We start from the raw sequence: 15,524 nt of genomic DNA on the forward strand, positions 1-15,524 counted from the left end.
CCTCTACTCCTAATCGCAAGAAACCTCTTTATTTAAAACTAAGAACCCTTATCAAGAATCGTCACGCCAAAAATTTAATCAGTACCCGGATTACGATCATGACCAATTTTATAAACTTCCTCATGATTTAATCCATTATTTGAAGGAGAGAAATAAAAATAGACGTTGTCGGTTAGGTTGGTACCATAGAATCCAAAATTTGGGTATTTTCACCGTACGAGCCCAAATCCACGTACAGGGCAACGGCTCGTGACAACGTCGTAATTCCGAGGCTCATTGCCGTAATTATCATAATTGCCCCCCAAATCACTCGCGGGTCCTTCCGTCTACCGAAGGGTGGCCGGGGGGTGAGACCGCTTTGTAGCCACCCTGGATAAGCCCACTAGGGTCAATTATTTTAACGCACGGCGCGACGCCCAGGGCGGGGGCGCGAAAGAAGGGGGTGAGGTCCGTTACACGTAAATCTCACTTTGTGAAAATACGCCGTTGTATCCGGTTGCAGGCCGTCACAGGGCCAGGGATTTCCGTGTCAGTGCAACGACACTCGGACACCCGGGGTGGGATTAAAAAGTGCCAATTTTCAATTAACCCCCGCGCGTCCCGGCACGCTAATGGAATTTTTGAGGAGGGAGATTACGCTCCATGCGCGCCAATTTGATACGAGAGGATCAACCGGGCCGAACTCTTTCGACGAGTGGCGAAGGACCGTTGGGACGGTTTATCGAGGAAAATGGAAAGGGGTGGAAACCGGACAGGGTGCCCAGGGGGGTCTTCTCATTCCCATAATTATCGCTTTGTTGCATCCCAGCCTTGAATCATTCACGCCGCGGGCTGACGCGCGTCGATCGCGACGGCCATTTTGGAGAACTTCGCCCGGCAACGCCGAATTTCATCCACGTTATATTTTTTTCCGCACTGCTTAAAAAACACAGGGACAATTTCAAAGCAAGGCCAAGAATCACAGGCTCGATTATAACGTGTATCTCAGATTATTAATCGACTAAATTAACTCCTTCCCCTTCTTCAGGCTAGAAATTCATGAAGAGAAGGCATAGTTTCCGAGACCACCTCGAGGCGAGGACAGGCCATTTCCCAAAATTTCCTCCGAAGGACCCGCCATTTGTCAGCGCCTGCTAATAACGAGCAGGACCTCGTTCCGCAAACAAATTGCGATCCAGGACTCTGCTCAGGGAGCAAACAGGAGCATCTAAGAAAAAATGGCGCGTCCGAGGCGGGCACGTGCCGCCAAGCATCGCTCAGTAGAAGAGGGTTAAAGATGGATCGACACGCTTTTTCCCTCTCGAGAAAGGGTTGAGAAAGGGTTAAGAGAGAGTCCACAGAGGGTTGAAAGAGGGTGTCGAGGTGTTCTTCCTTTATTCGAGGAAGAAACCCCGAAGGGAGGTCGCTATATCTGCGACTCGCTCGAAGCCACCCTGGACTCGTCGGTGGCGAGATTCCCAGGGGGTGGGATTCATTAATCGGTCCATGAATAATCCAGGGTGGAATCGTCGATGGACCCAGGTGGATGGGGTGGTCGTTCGTTCGTCTCGAGTCTTTTCGCGAAATCGACCCCTGAGGGCCGCCGCGCCTCCGCGGCGAGGACTTTCCCATATATCTTCTTTAGCTGCATCATTGATGACCTGGCCGGGGATCGGGCTCCTCCAGGAGCTCTTCGTCAACTGCCAGCCCCGGGTCAGCCGTTCCTCGACGACGTCGATATCTGATCGCCCTGCGCCATCGATAACGCGGCCGCGACCTCCGGCTTATCAGGGTGCTCCTCTTGTCTCGCGCTCTTCCTCTCTTCGGCATCTCCCCAAATGGATCACTCGAGACGATCCATTTGCGTTGCCGCTTAATTCGAGCTTCATGCTTCATCTACCGACGCCGTCCTCTGTCCTGAGGATTGATTTACGCCCATGAAGAGGGTCTGCATGCGGTGCATTATCGCACCCGTCGATGAACCGATCCATGAATTATGGCCCATATTTAACGATCACCTTCATCATCGTCGCGCTAAGAACGGTCATCAAGAAATTCGATGGAATTCAATGCCAAATTCACTTGTTCGGGTATATCCTAACGTCGAGCGTTCATACAAACACACATCTATCAGAAGCATAATTTTTAAACTTCTAGAGGTTAAAGAGGAAACATCCGATTAGATAAAAAAAGTGCAGTAGAAAATGAGAAATTTATTCGCAATTAATCAAAGGTCTTCAGCGCTGGGAAAACTCCGCAATAGTCTTTTTTACTGGCGTACCAAAGTTCTTCGGCCGCCATCTTGGATCGCTGTCGGAGAGCGGAGACCAAGCCCCGTATCGATACGTGAGATTCAATCGTCATCGTTATCAGTCCCATCCGTAGATTCTGCGAGGGTCGACATCGCGATTGGTGGAAACCGAGTTGTCGGCCGATCGCAGGGGCGGAATATCTTATGAAGGCGTCGCGGGGGGTGGTTTAAGTATTCCAAGCGTCTGCCGAGGTGACTGGCTAACATGGCGGCTCCGGAAGCCGGGGGAGGCCCGATACTTCCGGCGACGGATAATCGCGTGAAGGGGTGAAGAAGGCGGCACCAACTTTTGATCCTGGAGACGTCTCTTCGGGAATTCAGCCCGGGACAAAAGCGACCGACATTGGACCTCCACCCTCCGCCATCGACCACCTCGCGCCACCCCCTGGCCCCCTCAACCCCATGTCCTCTCGGGTCCCCCTGCCCCCCGTCCTCCGATCCCACCTCAGTATTCAAACGGCTCTAACTCGATATATAAGCGGCACTCCCCGGGGCATCCTCTTACCCACCCCCCCACCCCCAACCCCCACAAGTCGAGACCTCTTACACTCGGCGACACTCGCACCCCCCGGGGGGCAAGAGTGCCCCCGCCAAGTTTTCATCGAATTTGCATCCCCGAGTGCCGGTCGGGGGTGGCTGAGCCTTGGGGGCGATTGCCCCCGATTGGATCGCTTTCTGAACGACGATGCAATGTCGAAGACGGGGATGGACGAATCTCCCTTCCTCCCATTCAATATCACTGCTGATAAGGCGGCGGTCGGTAAGGTAGGGAATGGTTACTCGCTCAGTTCTTTCTCGACTGAGCTCGGAAATGTTTCTGATAAGAGAAACTGTCGGTATCGGTGCACGGTTGTTGATAAAGTGGAGCTTCTGAACGCATCTTATCGAGGGAGGGGAAATGTTTCTACGGATTTGTTATCAACCTTCGAACTTTTTAGCAGACCAAATGTCGAGTTATGATTTTTTTTTTGAGGGGGCGTTTGAAGAGAAACAGGTTAATGTACTTTTATCATTTTTTTTCCCTTTATTTTGGGGGTGAGCAGAGCATTTATTTTAGGTGGGGATTTTTTTCTGAGATATTGCAGGTGATTATATGTCCAACTGCTTCATCATCCAGTGGAAAAATGCCAGGATGGAGAAGCTGAAGCCCAGTGGAATGGATGTTGCTTTAATCCACGCCCATAAGCTGAAGCGATGTGAGAATTGTTATATCCGGAGTTGAATATAATTAGAAATCTACATTTCTTAAATTGTCAGCATTGATACCATAGTCTTTTTAAATATTAATTAATAGTTCTCTTACTTATAGGGATCATCGGACACGGTGAAGGAACTTTTTAGCGGCAAAACTCCACTTTTGTGGATCGTCACAGGACTGATAGGCCTGTCCTCGTTGTCAGTCTTCACCTGCTCGATCTTGAAGATCAGATCTTCACCATCGACCACCTCGAAAAATGTAAGAAAATCTGTTAAGCTCCATATTCTAGTCGAGGTCAACCCAGGATCAACTCAGCAAGTGACCTTCTCTCATGTTTAGAATATGAAGGTCCTATTTTAATCGGGAATAAGTAACTCTATTTCGGGTTTATCAGGTAATAAATCATTGCCAAGTCGATCTTGACGAAGAGGGGAGCGATGGGAAACCTTGCCGAAGATGGTGTGTTCTCCGTCGAGCCAGGGAGTGGCGATCGTCGTTATGAAGAACTGGCAACCATTTGTATTCTTCCCGGCATTCGCCATCCCGACGAATCCTGAACTCGAGAATTTCGCGTCGAGGTTCTCGTCCTCGAAGTATTTACCGTAAATGCTGATCGACCCGGTCCCATCGCCATTCTCGATGTCGCCGCCTAAAAAAGAAAGATCCAGTTCTTGGAGAGCATGCCGAAGAAGGTCCCCGAAGCAACCGGGTAAATTTATTCTCGATAGAATCGAAGAAGGACCGGGAGAGAGTAAAAAATATTGAAAAGGATTCCTGGGAACGTCGAAAAGTCGGCTCTTAAAAATCCTATATTCAGGTACCTTGGATTATGAATTTTTTGACGACCCTGTGAAACCTGGTCCCGATGTAAGTTTTCCCAGCAACGCCGGTGGTGGCCAGGGTGACGAAATTCTTCACAGTTTTTGGGGCCAGGTCCCCGAAAAGACCGATTACCAATCGACCTGCCGGTCGATCACCGATCATGATATCTAAGAACACCTGTTCCGTGACCGTGAACGTGGTAGCCTGATAAAAAAGTGAAAAAAATCTGGAAATTTACTCGTATTAATTAATCCTACCCAGGTTCATTAGATATTAGCGTCCTTCGATGTGGAATTAATTTTAAACTAATTCTACCATTTATTAATTTTTTTCTTTATTTGATAAGCAGGTCAGATCATCTGATCAGTCTGGTGCAAGAACGGAGACATTTTTCCGGGAACGGCATCGGTCGGAATTAATTTTAGCATAGTCACTTTTTGTTCATTAACTCGAACTCTGAACTTATTTATTCATTGTGGGTGTCGGTTAGAAAAAACTATCGGTTAAAAAAAAATTTATCGAATCAATTGCCGGCGGGACGGCTGCGCTCCGGTAATGGGAGCAATGCCATGAAGAAGCCTTACGCAAAGGTAAATCGTCACTTATCCACTTAATGCTGTATATAAACAGCTGAATTCTTGCTTCTGCTCCTCCGCTGATTACACGGTGCAGTTATCAAAGCCATTTATCTCTGTATTACTAGCACGATACTTCTGACCATTATCAGGCGTACTCATTACGAGGCAAAACCAGTCACCTTGTGTTGGGTAATAGTAAGAAATGAATGGAAAATGGTGGAAATAATTTTCCATTAATCTTGAATGTCTTACCTGATTCGGCTTGGCCGCAGCTGCTATTACCATCACTACTAGAAACCACTTCATTGCGATATTTACGATATATCCCGTTAATTAATGATCCTCGAATTCGAGGAAAAGTCTATTTCCAGCACTTTTCACTTCAGGTACGTCGAAGATGACTCCTAGATAAACTGAGACCATTTGGCGCAACCATTTAGTATGGGTATTTAATTAAAAATTATGGCGATTAAGTACACTTTGGAATTTCGAAATTTCTCACTGGAGCGATTTCAGAGATTTCCACGACCGCAGCGACGTCGCGACGCCCGCGTCGGCGACGCTGGTTGCAACACCGGAACTGAAGAGCTAGAGAACTGCCATTCGAGGCTTCCCTTTCGTCGATACGACGGAAGCCCCGACTTCTGACGACGAGCTCGACGACTGGTTAAATTACTCAAAATCGTGCGAGTTCTGAGTTTCTTCTTCTTTCCCGGAATTTCCTTTCTATTTTAGTTTGTTTTTCTTCCTCCTGGAGTGAAAAATTCCCGAGAGCGTTTTTCGACGAGAGATTGACCTGATCCCACATTGAGTTCATTTTTTTTTACTATTAATAATCACTCCCCATGTCCGCGTAATATTTCTTTTTTTTTTACTCGGAATTTTTCCAGCTGAAAAAATGGAATTGACCTAGTATCAGCTCTAGTTCGATTTTTGAGGATTTCTGAACTTCCTCGTGCGACAGGTCGATGGCTCGGCGCGTCCCGTTAGACGGTCCGAGGTCCGTCGAGGTTATAAAAGGAGGCCGCGGGCCGGCCGAGAGGTCAGTCCTTGGCCGTCACCCGAACAGTGAGGACCATGGGCCTGAAGCGGTGGACGTGCGCCCCCTGGATGCGGGTGGGAGTCCTCGCCCTTCTTCTGGTGGGCCTTGACGCAGCCTCGACGACGCCTCGCGGGAGCCGTGACGCCGACTGCGAGACGCCGGGCGTCCCTGTGAGCGAGGGCGCCGAGCTGGCCGACGCGGTCGTCGTCAAGGCCGCCGATATCCCCGAAGAAAAAATCACCTACGAGGGCGCACAAGTCTGGAGGGTCTCAGCAGGGGAGGACCAGACGGAGTTCGTGTCGTACCTCCAAGAAACCGGAGGTTGAATTTAACCCTTTCTCAATAAATCCATAAATTAATAAAATCAATTAAAATTTTGCTTTATTGATAAAACAAAACGTGGATGATTTTAAACGTCTGCATTTTTTCTTTTAGAGGTTGCCACATGGATCGGGAACCAGACCATGGTGGACGTCCTGGTGAGGCCCGACGCCATTTCCAGGGTTTCCCGCTTCCTCAGGGACCGCCACGTCAAGTACGACGTCGTCATCCCTGATCTGCAGCAAGCCATCGACCAGGAGAACCCGACTCCTCCACCGGAGATCCTCGAGGAGCTAGAGGGGAGGAAAGGTTCGAAATTTGTCTTCTTCGGGATCCTCTTCAGGGTCCCTCCACGACCCGCTTCGCCGCTTTCTCTCAGCTTACCGCATCCTTGAGTCAACTTCAGCTGTGCAATTTTTCACCTACTATCTGCTATATATTTTCTTTGCCAATTGTAATAATATCCGTAATACTTACCGAGGAGTCCTAATGACCGCAATTAAGGATTCTGAAAAATGCCTAAAATCACCGATCTTAATGATCGTTTTGATTATGAATATCGAGATTTGGGGATTTTCCAGCTCCCCATTAGGACTCGTCGTTAAGTATCTCCTCGTTACCGCTTTAATGACTCCAAGCTGAATGATCTCAGCGTCTCGTCGACTTACCCCAGGTTGAAAGAGGTCGTCAACCTTTTGGAGACCTGATGGCCCCGTTTTCCACGATTGATAGCCGTTAATGTAACGGTCACCTGCGTGGCCGCGAATCGTCCTATTACGTGAGATACATATCTAACTTCAGGGTCATGATTTCTGGATCGCCGGTCGATTCGAGTACCGTGGTCTAAGTTTCACGGATAAAAAGAAAGGAAGAGAGAAAGATGGCCGATTCTTTATCTGCGATAAAAAGGAAAGAAATGCAATTTTTACCGCAGTTCCAACAATCTCTGGATAACACTGAAGATGGTTTAGTCATTTTTAGCACGACACGCTTGGTGGCAGAGAGTCGGGGTCAGGGTTCAAGGTAGATTCCCACGACCTTATCGCCTCCCTCGTTACCCTGTAGATAGCAAAGTCGGTGGCGGTGGGCCTTGGCTCTTCAGGGGTGAGCTTTTCTAGAGTTATATTACGTTTCCACGGTTCGAATCGAAAGGTAACTCCTTTTGGTGGACCTCCAAGTTCGCTGAAAGGGAACGATGAACTTGAATCATTTTAGTACTCAATTTCGTATTCGAACCACGAGAACGTAAAATTCCAATTTTAACGAGAATTTAATAGGGCACAGAATGGAATGGAGCAGTTACCATCGACTCGAAGACATACATGGGTACCTGGATTACCTGGCGCAAACTTTCCCGGATGTATGCTCGGTAATGACCATCGGAACTTCGGTGGAAGGTCGACCCCTTAAGGTACTCTTCGGCACTCTTAATTATTATCTCTAGCTGAATAATAATAAAAAGGGCACACAGGGCACATACTTACACGTTACGTGTAATTGTTCAGGTACTTAGGATTAGCAAAGGGGAACCAGGTGTACCTTCGATTTGGCTGGACGGTGGAATTCATGCTCGAGAATGGATCTCCCCTGCCGCAGTGACCTACGTTATTGACTACCTTGTGGAGAACAGCGAAGATTTGGAGGCTGACTACTACATCCTTCCCGTCGTCAATCCGGATGGGTAAACCTGAATAATTATTTAGCGAGAACGAAACTGAGCTCTTTATGACGTACAAAATGGCGGAAAAGTCTTCCCCACTCAAGGCTGAATTTTTCAACGAACTCTTCAAGGTACGAGTATACCTTCCGAGGCGACCGTCTCTGGCGTAAGAATCGAAGCAGCCCTGAAAAAGGAGGAGTCTGCATCGGCGTCGACTTGAACCGCAATTTCGGGTACCGATGGGGAGGTCTGGGCACCAGCAAGCAGCCTTGCAGGGAAATTTACGCAGGAACGGGACCTTTCTCCGAACCGGAGACCAGGGCCATCAAGAACTTCTTCGAGGCTAGCTCGGCGAATTTCCAGGTGCGACTACAGTACATTTCCATGGCCAAGCAACTCCATTTTAATGATTCTAATAATATTTATAATCACAATTCACCTCGTCTTCAAGGCGTACCTGACATTCCACAGCTATGGACAGTACATTCTCTACCCCTGGGGCTACGATAAGCGCGTACCGCCCGATTACGCCGACCTGGAGAAAATTGGACAACGAGCCGCAGCGGCCATGAAGGCCGTCGGGGGTGGAAGTCTCTACACCGTGGGAAACAGCGCGACCACCCTCTACGCGGCTTCAGGGGGTGCCGACGACTGGGCCAAGGCGATCCTGAAGGTGAAATACGCCTATACGATCGAGTTGAGAGACAAAGGCAGAAATGGATTCGTCCTTCCGGCACATTTCATCATCCCCACCGCGAAGGAAGCCCTCGCCGCCGTCCAGGAAGTGACCAGAGCCTGCACTAAGCTCCTGAAACGCGAGCGCTAATTATAAATAATCATAAGCATTATGTATTTATTTTGTGATATCCTTTATATATCATTTATTTAATGATTCGTAATATCGATCAGAATGAGGATGTTTGTTTCCTGTTCTGCCGAGGTCGAGCAGTTCGCCGGCCTCGGAGGAGTTTCGGTGATTTCAATGCTTGGATGGTAAAACCGGTTCCCGTAATGGCGAGGAACTTTAATGTCCTCTCGAATCGTATCTATGAGCGTAATTTAAGTATTTATTCTGGCGATCCGATCGTTCTCGAGGGCGAAGACCCGGAACCGGTAAGGTAGGTCTCTCCCACCTTTGGATCCTTGGTGGACTTGGTGGACCTTCCTCTTGTCCGGATAGGCAATCGGAATTAACGGTACAACGAGTGGTTGATTCCACGACTCGTCCTTTATCCGACGCTTAATCAAGGCATGAAAGGAACTCTTATTTAAATATCTAAGTCCTAGACACGTTTTAATATCGATAAATATAGTAGATGTCTTATTTTTTAGACGTTCGAACTTGATAATTCGATTCGAATTATTCGGTCAGTGATTCAGCATGATCTTGTGGATCCACGCGACGAAGGCGGACACTCTGGTGTAAACCGAGGGGGCGTTTCTGGCCCCGCAGGGGAACAAGCCCCAGGAAACGACGCCGATGACTTCCGCTTGGCCGAAGTCGTTAATCACCACCAATGGCCCTCCCGAGTCACCCTGAAGAGGAGAATGAAATTAATTAACCACTTCGGTATATCATTTCTCCTGATAAATAGAATTATTCGATATGCTTGTGTAGTTGAAGAGGGTTATTGAAAAATATCTTTAAATTTTATCGGAACCGAATCGATGAGGAACGTCGAAAGGGATCGAAGATTGACTCGGAGGACAACCTTGCAGGCCGATAAGGTGCCATTCAAAGGACCCGTGCAAAGGTTGGAGGGATGAAGAGGGTTCCTGCCCTCGTGGCGTAGGGAGACGTCCAGGGTTTCCTTGCAGAGGTTGTAATCGATGATCGGCAGGATGGCACCTTGCAGGATTTCAGGAAGTTCGACAGCCCTCGTCCTTCCGGTACTGCCCCATCCCGTGAGCATGGCCTCGCCCTTGGGGGGAGCTTCGGGGTAAGGAAGCGACACCGTGGAGACGAAGGGGTTCAACTCGAAGGGGTGCTCCAGCTTCATCAGGGCGATGTCGTAGGGTGCCACTCCTCTGGAATGAGATTAGGAGCGAAGGACTAGCGAAGGACGTCTAATGGAATCCCTGGATCTTCGCTATCTTAATGGAATCTCTTCGCGATCCTGAGAAAAAAAAAAAGAAAAATAGGATTTTTCTTTCAACTCACCCGGAGTAGTCAGGATAAATGAATATCTCCAGGACACGACCCCTCTGCTCGGTGTCCTCCCGAGTTCCAAGTTTGTATTTTCCGGCCAGGACGAGGAAACGTCCCGGGGAAGGTCCTCCAGGAGCCAAGGTGACGCAGTGTCCTGCAGTCAGGACCCAACCTGCCGTCAAGAGACTGCCTCCACATACGTGTCTCATTTTTAATCCTCGTCCTGGATCCCCCCAGTGAATGGACACTTGCCAAGGATGTCGACCCTTTTCCGCATCCTTGCCTCCGACTATCCTCGTTGGTCTCTCGGCTAAAGAGGCTCGTGAATTCCCTCTTTGCCAGGACTCCTGGTCCTCGCTCGATGGACGGAGGTCCATGTCCAGGCACGAAAAGGTCCTGACGAGGGTCCAGAGTATGACCAGGCCCGGCAAAGCCTTCTTCATGGTGAACCGATCGCGACTTGGAGCGAAATGGACGGAGACCGGATGTGGGGCCTGATCTGCACGCGTATCAGGAAACGAACTCTCTTCGTGGGAAGTGGACCTCACTTTTGCAACTCCTTTCGAGGGCAGCTCCAAAGTCGACTGGTTCTCCGGATCGACGATTGTATTTCCTCTTCGACCTCCGGAATTCGTCAGCGGAAGTAGGACGTGATCGACTGGTGGAACTTCGCTTCCAGGATGGAGCGTACGCCTTTACGGATTAAATTATATAAAACATCCTGAAGTGGACAATCTCTGGATATCGAAGCTCCTTCCAGAGGAGTCAAGAAACACATTGCATCGCCCGATTAAAGGGTCCAAGGAAAAACTAAGGTAAGCCTTGTCCAGTCATCCCAGTTTCGTTTATTATCTCGATTAGAACTAATTATTCGCTATGATCGATTCAATCCAGTCGATGAACGCCGATACCCTGACGTAAACCGAAGGAGCACCACCAGTGCCGCAGGGGAAGATGCCCCAGGACACCACGCCGATGACCTCGTTCTTCAGAATTAGGGGACCACCGGAATCACCCTGCAGATTAGAGAAATCCTGTCAAGTTTCCGTGAAATTTTTCTAAGGACCTTCCGTCCAGAATCAGACCCTGAAGACTTACGCTGCAGGCCGACTGGCTGCCCTTCAAGGACCCCGTGCAGACGTTGGTCTCGTGCAAGGGAGAGGAGCCTATCAGAATATTGAGAGCTCGTCGACATTTAGGGATGTCGACCACTGGAAGTTCGGCAGTCTGCAGACTAGAAGGCATGATGGCACTTGAAGAAGACGAGATGGATCCCCAGCCGGAGAGGATGACATTTCCCGAAGGAATGCTTCCTGGTTTTGGGAGGCCTATTGTGGCCACTCGCTCGTTCAGGGTCAATGGGGTTCGAAGCTTGACCAAGGCAATGTCGTAAGGAGCCACGCCACTGAAAAATCAAGGAAACTTATTCAGCAACGAGTACCCGCCATCCAACCATCGATAAACACCATAACAATTTTTTAAAATAGGGACAACCTGCAGGTTTGCTTGTTTTAAACCTCTCCAAGGTACCAGGCAGCCCTTGGGGTGTAAACTCATCATTTAAGTGCCGCAAATTTTTGTTCAATATTAATCACACGTTTCTTGACTCCTTATCGTAGGGATAAAATGCAGCCTCACCCTGCGTAAGATTCGTGGACGAAGGATTTGGCCACTCGGACTGATTGCTCCGTGCCTTCCTTTCGCGTGATGACGTGTTTCCCAGCTTTGACCAGGAACGAGCCATAGGATGGAACTGCCTTAATGCAGTGTCCTGCAGTAAGGACCCACTGGGAGTCGATGATGGATCCTCCACAGAAGTGCTTCGACAGGGAATCCGCAATACCCCATTGCAAGGACACCTGATGGGGAAATTGTCCCTGACCCGCCTCAACACCTCCGACTATCTTGGTCCCTCCAAAAATTGGCATCTCGAATCCGCCATAAGGACGGTCTAAAGTAAGAAAGAATTCCATTAACTCCAGCTTTAAAATTAGAAAGCTAATTGCTTATCTAATAATATTTAATATCATAATGAAAATGGAGTGAAAACTCACCGGACCGAGCAAGGGTGACAAGAGTTGCGAGTACAAATAATCTGGTTGTCATTTTCGATCTGAGGGATCTATCGGACGCGATTCACTTATAAAGGAAGGTGAAGACACTTCAGGGATTGCTTATCATGGCGATTGACAAGAAGTACGCGAGATAGTCCTCGAAAGGGATAGCAACTAGGTGACAATGATTTACTATGAGTTAAAGCGCAGGGCAATATTGATAGCGTTACTTGTACATTATGTAGAATGTTTATTTATGGAAGAATTAACTTAGTACACGAATGCGGTTGTTTTTAGGGAAATTTGTTGCTGAAGAGATCTTTTGCACTCACCGGAGCGAGCCAAGGCAGCCAGAAGTACGAGTAGGAACAATGTCGGCGTCATTTTGGGTCTGACGAATTCGGTGGCGAGTTTGGCTTATAAAGCACCCTGCAGCTTCTTTATCGTGACGTGGTGACAAGAAATCAAGGGGAGAGAAAGAAGTCGACAGAGGTGAACAAGCGTCCGATAAGAGCAAATCGCTTCCGTGGATCTTCGCCTTTCTCCCGTGGAAGAGGCAGAAGGAGACTTCCAATCGACTCCCAATGCCTTATCGATGCCGCATCGATTAATTTCGAAAATCCGCCGGCTCGCGTCGCAGTTCTCGAGTGTCATTGGCGTTATCACTCTCGATCCTCGCCTGATAGAAAACAGTGAAAGAAGTCTGCCGATAGGCAGCTCGATACGCATCTGGCTGGAGGAATTTCAAAATTGTAGACTTTCTTCGCATGTGACCTGAACAACGTCCTAGCGATGCCGCTAAGAGTCGCGATAACATCTTCGAATTCTAGTCTACTTAGGAAGACGATCTAACGAGTTGGCGGTCATTCTTAAAACGACATCCAACAAGGAACCAGGTCACAAGTCAGGGATCTCCACGTTGACCAGACCGGATTTGATTTATTCCTGCGGTTTTCAACTTAGGAAATAATTATGATCGAATCCTGTGAGATGACGAAGAGCAAGGTAAGCCGGAATCCTGATGGAGAGATTTTCAAAGACCGATGCTGAGACTGATCCAGGTGGTGTAGCTGGAGACGCGGGTGTACACCGTTGGGGCACCGTGCTTCCCACAGGGATAAATCCCCCAGGACACCACGCCAACTTGTTCCGGTTTTTCGTCCTTGTACTGGACCAAAGGACCGCCAGAATCCCCCTAAAAATTAAATACAATCGGTATACGAACTCTGGACAAATCGATACATCGTTAAGTACATCACTTCAGGGTCTTACGTCCAAGCTCCGGAACTACACATATTGATAAATATTTCTTTAATAAAAATTTTTAACACGCCTCTTTCTTTTTAGTCAAATCCTGGAAACTGCAAGGATATCTCGATCTAGATAAGGGTACTCATCGGCAGTCGCGTTCGGTCAGGGCGTATCTCTAATACGCGTTTTACAACCGAGATTCCGGATCCCCTGGAGCGGTCTCGCTGATAACCGAGTTACAAACTTTTTCTATTAGAATAAACCCTAACCGGGGAGTACCGCCTTCATATCTTGTTATCACGACTTGGGGAACGTGTTAGGTAAATGTCCAATGCTGACCAGAAAGGTTGTAGTGCTCTCGCCGCAGCTAAACAAGGTTGACAAATCTTGGATTATTTAATGTAGGTATTCCACATTACTTACGGAACAAGCTGAAATTGCGTCTCCGAGTGGTCCGGTGCACACGTGGGTTTGGTAGACTGGTGCCTCTTCACCTGTCATTTTCTGGATGTACCGAGCACAGGTCTGTCGGTCCACCAGGGGAACTTCCACGCTCTGAAGAGTAGTCGCAGGCTGGGGGATGAGTGTAGTTGATACAGAGCCCCATCCTGTCAATACGGTGTGTCCTTCATGCTCCAGATCCTGCTTCGGCAATTGGATCGGACTGACTCTGTCGTTAAAGACCAAGGGTGTCTTCAGCTTCAACAGCGCGATATCGTGCGGTGCTACTCCCCTAGATTGATCAAAAGAATTTCATTTTAGAACAAATGGAACACTGGCAAGACTGGCACAACTCATCAACCTCTTAAGGAATATTCTAATGATATTATGGAAATATTGTAATTTCATAACGCGACGAAGATGTTGTCATTTTGTAACGCAACTGAAATATTGTAATAATTAATAACACGTTTCAACCCAGACCTACCCATCATACTGCGGATGAACGATCCTGCGAAGAACAGTGACCACCTGTTCAGTGGTTTCAGACCTGTCCACGACATGTTTCCCGGCATAAACCTTGAGAGTACCATATTTAAGTAGACCGGAAACGCAATGGCCAGCCGTTAAGACCCATTGTTCACTGATGATGGAGCCTCCGCAGATGAAACGTAGCTTGAGCAGTGGCGGAAAACCCCATTTTAAGGCGACCTGGTACGGGAACTGACCTGGCTGGGCATCTTGGCCATTGGTAATCCTGGTGGTCTCGAAGATCCTGTGCAGACCAATCTTCGAGGGCTCCTCGTCCACCGCACGAGCGGTAATGCCTGTAAGTTTATAAAATCTTGATAATACATGGCAATTGTAAAATATTGTGAATTTATATAACATAAACTTCGCATTTATATGTGTTATGAATGCGGTGATACGTGTATTTGACGTGAAACTACCGACATGTGGTTTACTGGGTCAGGAGCTGAAATCTTGGGATGTAGATGGAATCATTCGTCTCTTGGCGCCAAGAAAAGATACAGAGAAAGAAGATGGATATTGTCATTCATAAGGTGTAAGTGTGATATGGAATCAAGTGTAATTAGGGTTCTAATTTGGAAGCGTTTTTTAGTCCAGGGTGTGATGTATTTCGTAGGAAAAAGCCTTACCATGGCATAACACCAGGCCCACCAATATCAGCTCGAGCAGCATCATCGCGTCCAAGATTTCTCGCTTTTCGGACGGGCAGTGCAGATAGCTCCACCTTTTATACGAAACTTTGAAGTGACCGTTTTCGTCGATAATAGGTACGAGCCGCTTCTAATCGGCCCATTGCGTCACCCGATAGGCGACGTGCAACGATCAATGCTTGATTTCGATCTAACGGTTCTTTGAACTTTGCTACTTTGCACCCGGTCCATTAATAAGTTGTCTATTCATGTCATCTTGAGATCGTAACAGATCAGTATCGCCCGATATCGGCTGCAGTCATCCCAGTGAATAAAATGCGCACTGGGAATTCAAATTCCCGCGCGCCGTTTGAATTTCGCGCCAGACGGCGGAACCGCCTAGCGGCCGTTCCAGAAATCATAGCGTCCAGTCCCAGCTAGACGCATCTTCTAAAACCAGTAATCTACATTTCACTTGGCGCGCTTGCTTTGAAACAGTCATTTCTAAACGTAGTCAATTTACTTAACAAAAGAATAACCTCTCCGCAAATGGCAAAG

The 15,524-nt window shown here is 48.1% G+C and overlaps 5 protein-coding genes across 6 annotated transcripts; 1 reads left to right on the plus strand and 4 right to left on the minus strand.

Moving 5' to 3' along the window:
- Nucleotides 1–3,328: 3,328 nt before the first annotated feature.
- On the minus strand, nucleotides 3,329–5,459 carry LOC105704465 (peptidyl-prolyl cis-trans isomerase, rhodopsin-specific isozyme). Of its 2 annotated transcripts, XM_012433689.1 has the most exons (6): nucleotides 5,391–5,459; nucleotides 5,141–5,301; nucleotides 4,310–4,514; nucleotides 3,935–4,137; nucleotides 3,594–3,736; nucleotides 3,329–3,476 (listed from the first exon to the last, which is right to left on the minus strand). In XM_012433689.1, the coding sequence occupies exons 2-6, from the start codon at nucleotides 5,192–5,194 to the stop codon at nucleotides 3,380–3,382; spliced, it is 702 nt and encodes a 233-aa protein (XP_012289112.1). In that variant the 5' UTR covers nucleotides 5,195–5,301; nucleotides 5,391–5,459; the 3' UTR covers nucleotides 3,329–3,379. The 2 variants fall into 2 exon arrangements, with proteins under 2 accessions (XP_012289112.1, XP_012289113.1); XM_012433690.1 differs by lacking the exons at nucleotides 5,141–5,301; nucleotides 5,391–5,459 and adding an exon at nucleotides 4,895–4,921.
- A 506-nt stretch (nucleotides 5,460–5,965) lies between these two features.
- Nucleotides 5,966–8,737, plus strand: LOC105704435 (carboxypeptidase B). The gene is made up of 6 exons (XM_012433650.1): nucleotides 5,966–6,251; nucleotides 6,366–6,560; nucleotides 7,529–7,662; nucleotides 7,757–7,932; nucleotides 8,043–8,274; nucleotides 8,363–8,737. Exons 1-6 carry the CDS (start codon nucleotides 5,966–5,968, stop codon nucleotides 8,735–8,737), a joined length of 1,398 nt encoding a protein of 465 aa, XP_012289073.1.
- Nucleotides 8,738–9,279: 542 nt separating this feature from the next.
- LOC105704437 (serine protease 33-like) lies at nucleotides 9,280–10,503 on the minus strand. Its single transcript, XM_023434249.1, has 3 exons — nucleotides 10,073–10,503; nucleotides 9,624–9,939; nucleotides 9,280–9,447 (listed from the first exon to the last, which is right to left on the minus strand). Exons 1-3 carry the CDS (start codon nucleotides 10,501–10,503, stop codon nucleotides 9,280–9,282), a joined length of 915 nt encoding a protein of 304 aa, XP_023290017.1.
- Nucleotides 10,504–10,885: 382 nt separating this feature from the next.
- LOC105694185 (trypsin) lies at nucleotides 10,886–12,209 on the minus strand. Its single transcript, XM_012414613.1, has 4 exons — nucleotides 12,115–12,209; nucleotides 11,699–12,011; nucleotides 11,159–11,465; nucleotides 10,886–11,076 (listed from the first exon to the last, which is right to left on the minus strand). Exons 1-4 carry the CDS (start codon nucleotides 12,164–12,166, stop codon nucleotides 10,924–10,926), a joined length of 825 nt encoding a protein of 274 aa, XP_012270036.1. The 5' UTR covers nucleotides 12,167–12,209; the 3' UTR covers nucleotides 10,886–10,923.
- A 546-nt stretch (nucleotides 12,210–12,755) lies between these two features.
- LOC105694184 (trypsin-1) lies at nucleotides 12,756–15,115 on the minus strand. The gene is made up of 4 exons (XM_012414612.2): nucleotides 14,967–15,115; nucleotides 14,294–14,633; nucleotides 13,789–14,098; nucleotides 12,756–13,309 (listed from the first exon to the last, which is right to left on the minus strand). The coding sequence occupies exons 1-4, from the start codon at nucleotides 15,010–15,012 to the stop codon at nucleotides 13,148–13,150; spliced, it is 858 nt and encodes a 285-aa protein (XP_012270035.1). The 5' UTR covers nucleotides 15,013–15,115; the 3' UTR covers nucleotides 12,756–13,147.
- Between the last annotated feature and the right edge of the window lie 409 nt (nucleotides 15,116–15,524).

The sequence above is a fragment of the Orussus abietinus genome, unplaced genomic scaffold (assembly GCF_000612105.2).
Source record: "Orussus abietinus isolate OABI.00-Male unplaced genomic scaffold, Oabi_2.0 scaffold6, whole genome shotgun sequence".
Taxonomy (NCBI): domain Eukaryota; kingdom Metazoa; phylum Arthropoda; class Insecta; order Hymenoptera; family Orussidae; genus Orussus; species Orussus abietinus.

Excerpts from the sequence above, each read along its gene's own strand:
- LOC105694184 (XM_012414612.2), bottom strand. The coding sequence starts at position 15,012 with ATGATGCTGCTCGAGCTGATATTGGTGGGCCTGGTGTTATGCCATG. Across the intron at positions 14,634-14,966 it reads GGGCCTGGTGTTATGCCATG|GCATTACCGCTCGTGCGGTG; the intron begins GTAAGGCTTTTT and ends ATAAACTTACAG. Across the intron at positions 13,310-13,788 it reads ACGCAATTTCAGCTTGTTCC|GGGGATTCTGGCGGTCCTTT; the intron begins GTAAGTAATGTG and ends TTTAATTTTTAG.
- LOC105694185 (XM_012414613.1), bottom strand. The coding sequence starts at position 12,166 with ATGACAACCAGATTATTTGTACTCGCAACTCTTGTCACCCTTGCTCGG. Across the intron at positions 11,466-11,698 it reads GTCCACGAATCTTACGCAGG|TGGCGTGGCTCCTTACGACA; the intron begins GTGAGGCTGCAT and ends TTGATTTTTCAG. Across the intron at positions 11,077-11,158 it reads GCAGCCAGTCGGCCTGCAGC|GGTGATTCCGGTGGTCCCCT; the intron begins GTAAGTCTTCAG and ends TCTAATCTGCAG.
- LOC105704437 (XM_023434249.1), bottom strand. The coding sequence starts at position 10,503 with ATGAAGAAGGCTTTGCCGGGCCTGGTCATACTCTGGACCCTCGTCAGG. Across the intron at positions 9,940-10,072 it reads ATTTATCCTGACTACTCCGG|AGGAGTGGCACCCTACGACA; the intron begins GTGAGTTGAAAG and ends ATCTCATTCCAG. Across the intron at positions 9,448-9,623 it reads GCACCTTATCGGCCTGCAAG|GGTGACTCGGGAGGGCCATT; the intron begins GTTGTCCTCCGA and ends TCTCCTCTTCAG.
- LOC105704435 (XM_012433650.1), top strand. The coding sequence starts at position 5,966 with ATGGGCCTGAAGCGGTGGACGTGCGCCCCCTGGATGCGGGTGGGAGTC. Across the intron at positions 6,561-7,528 it reads GGAGCTAGAGGGGAGGAAAG|GGCACAGAATGGAATGGAGC; the intron begins GTTCGAAATTTG and ends AGAATTTAATAG. Across the intron at positions 8,275-8,362 it reads CTAGCTCGGCGAATTTCCAG|GCGTACCTGACATTCCACAG; the intron begins GTGCGACTACAG and ends CTCGTCTTCAAG.
- LOC105704465 (XM_012433689.1), bottom strand. The coding sequence starts at position 5,194 with ATGAAGTGGTTTCTAGTAGTGATGGTAATAGCAGCTGCGGCCAAGCCG. Across the intron at positions 4,138-4,309 it reads CAAAAAATTCATAATCCAAG|GCGGCGACATCGAGAATGGC; the intron begins GTACCTGAATAT and ends TTTCTTTTTTAG. Across the intron at positions 3,737-3,934 it reads AACACACCATCTTCGGCAAG|GTGGTCGATGGTGAAGATCT; the intron begins GTTTCCCATCGC and ends ACATTTTTCGAG.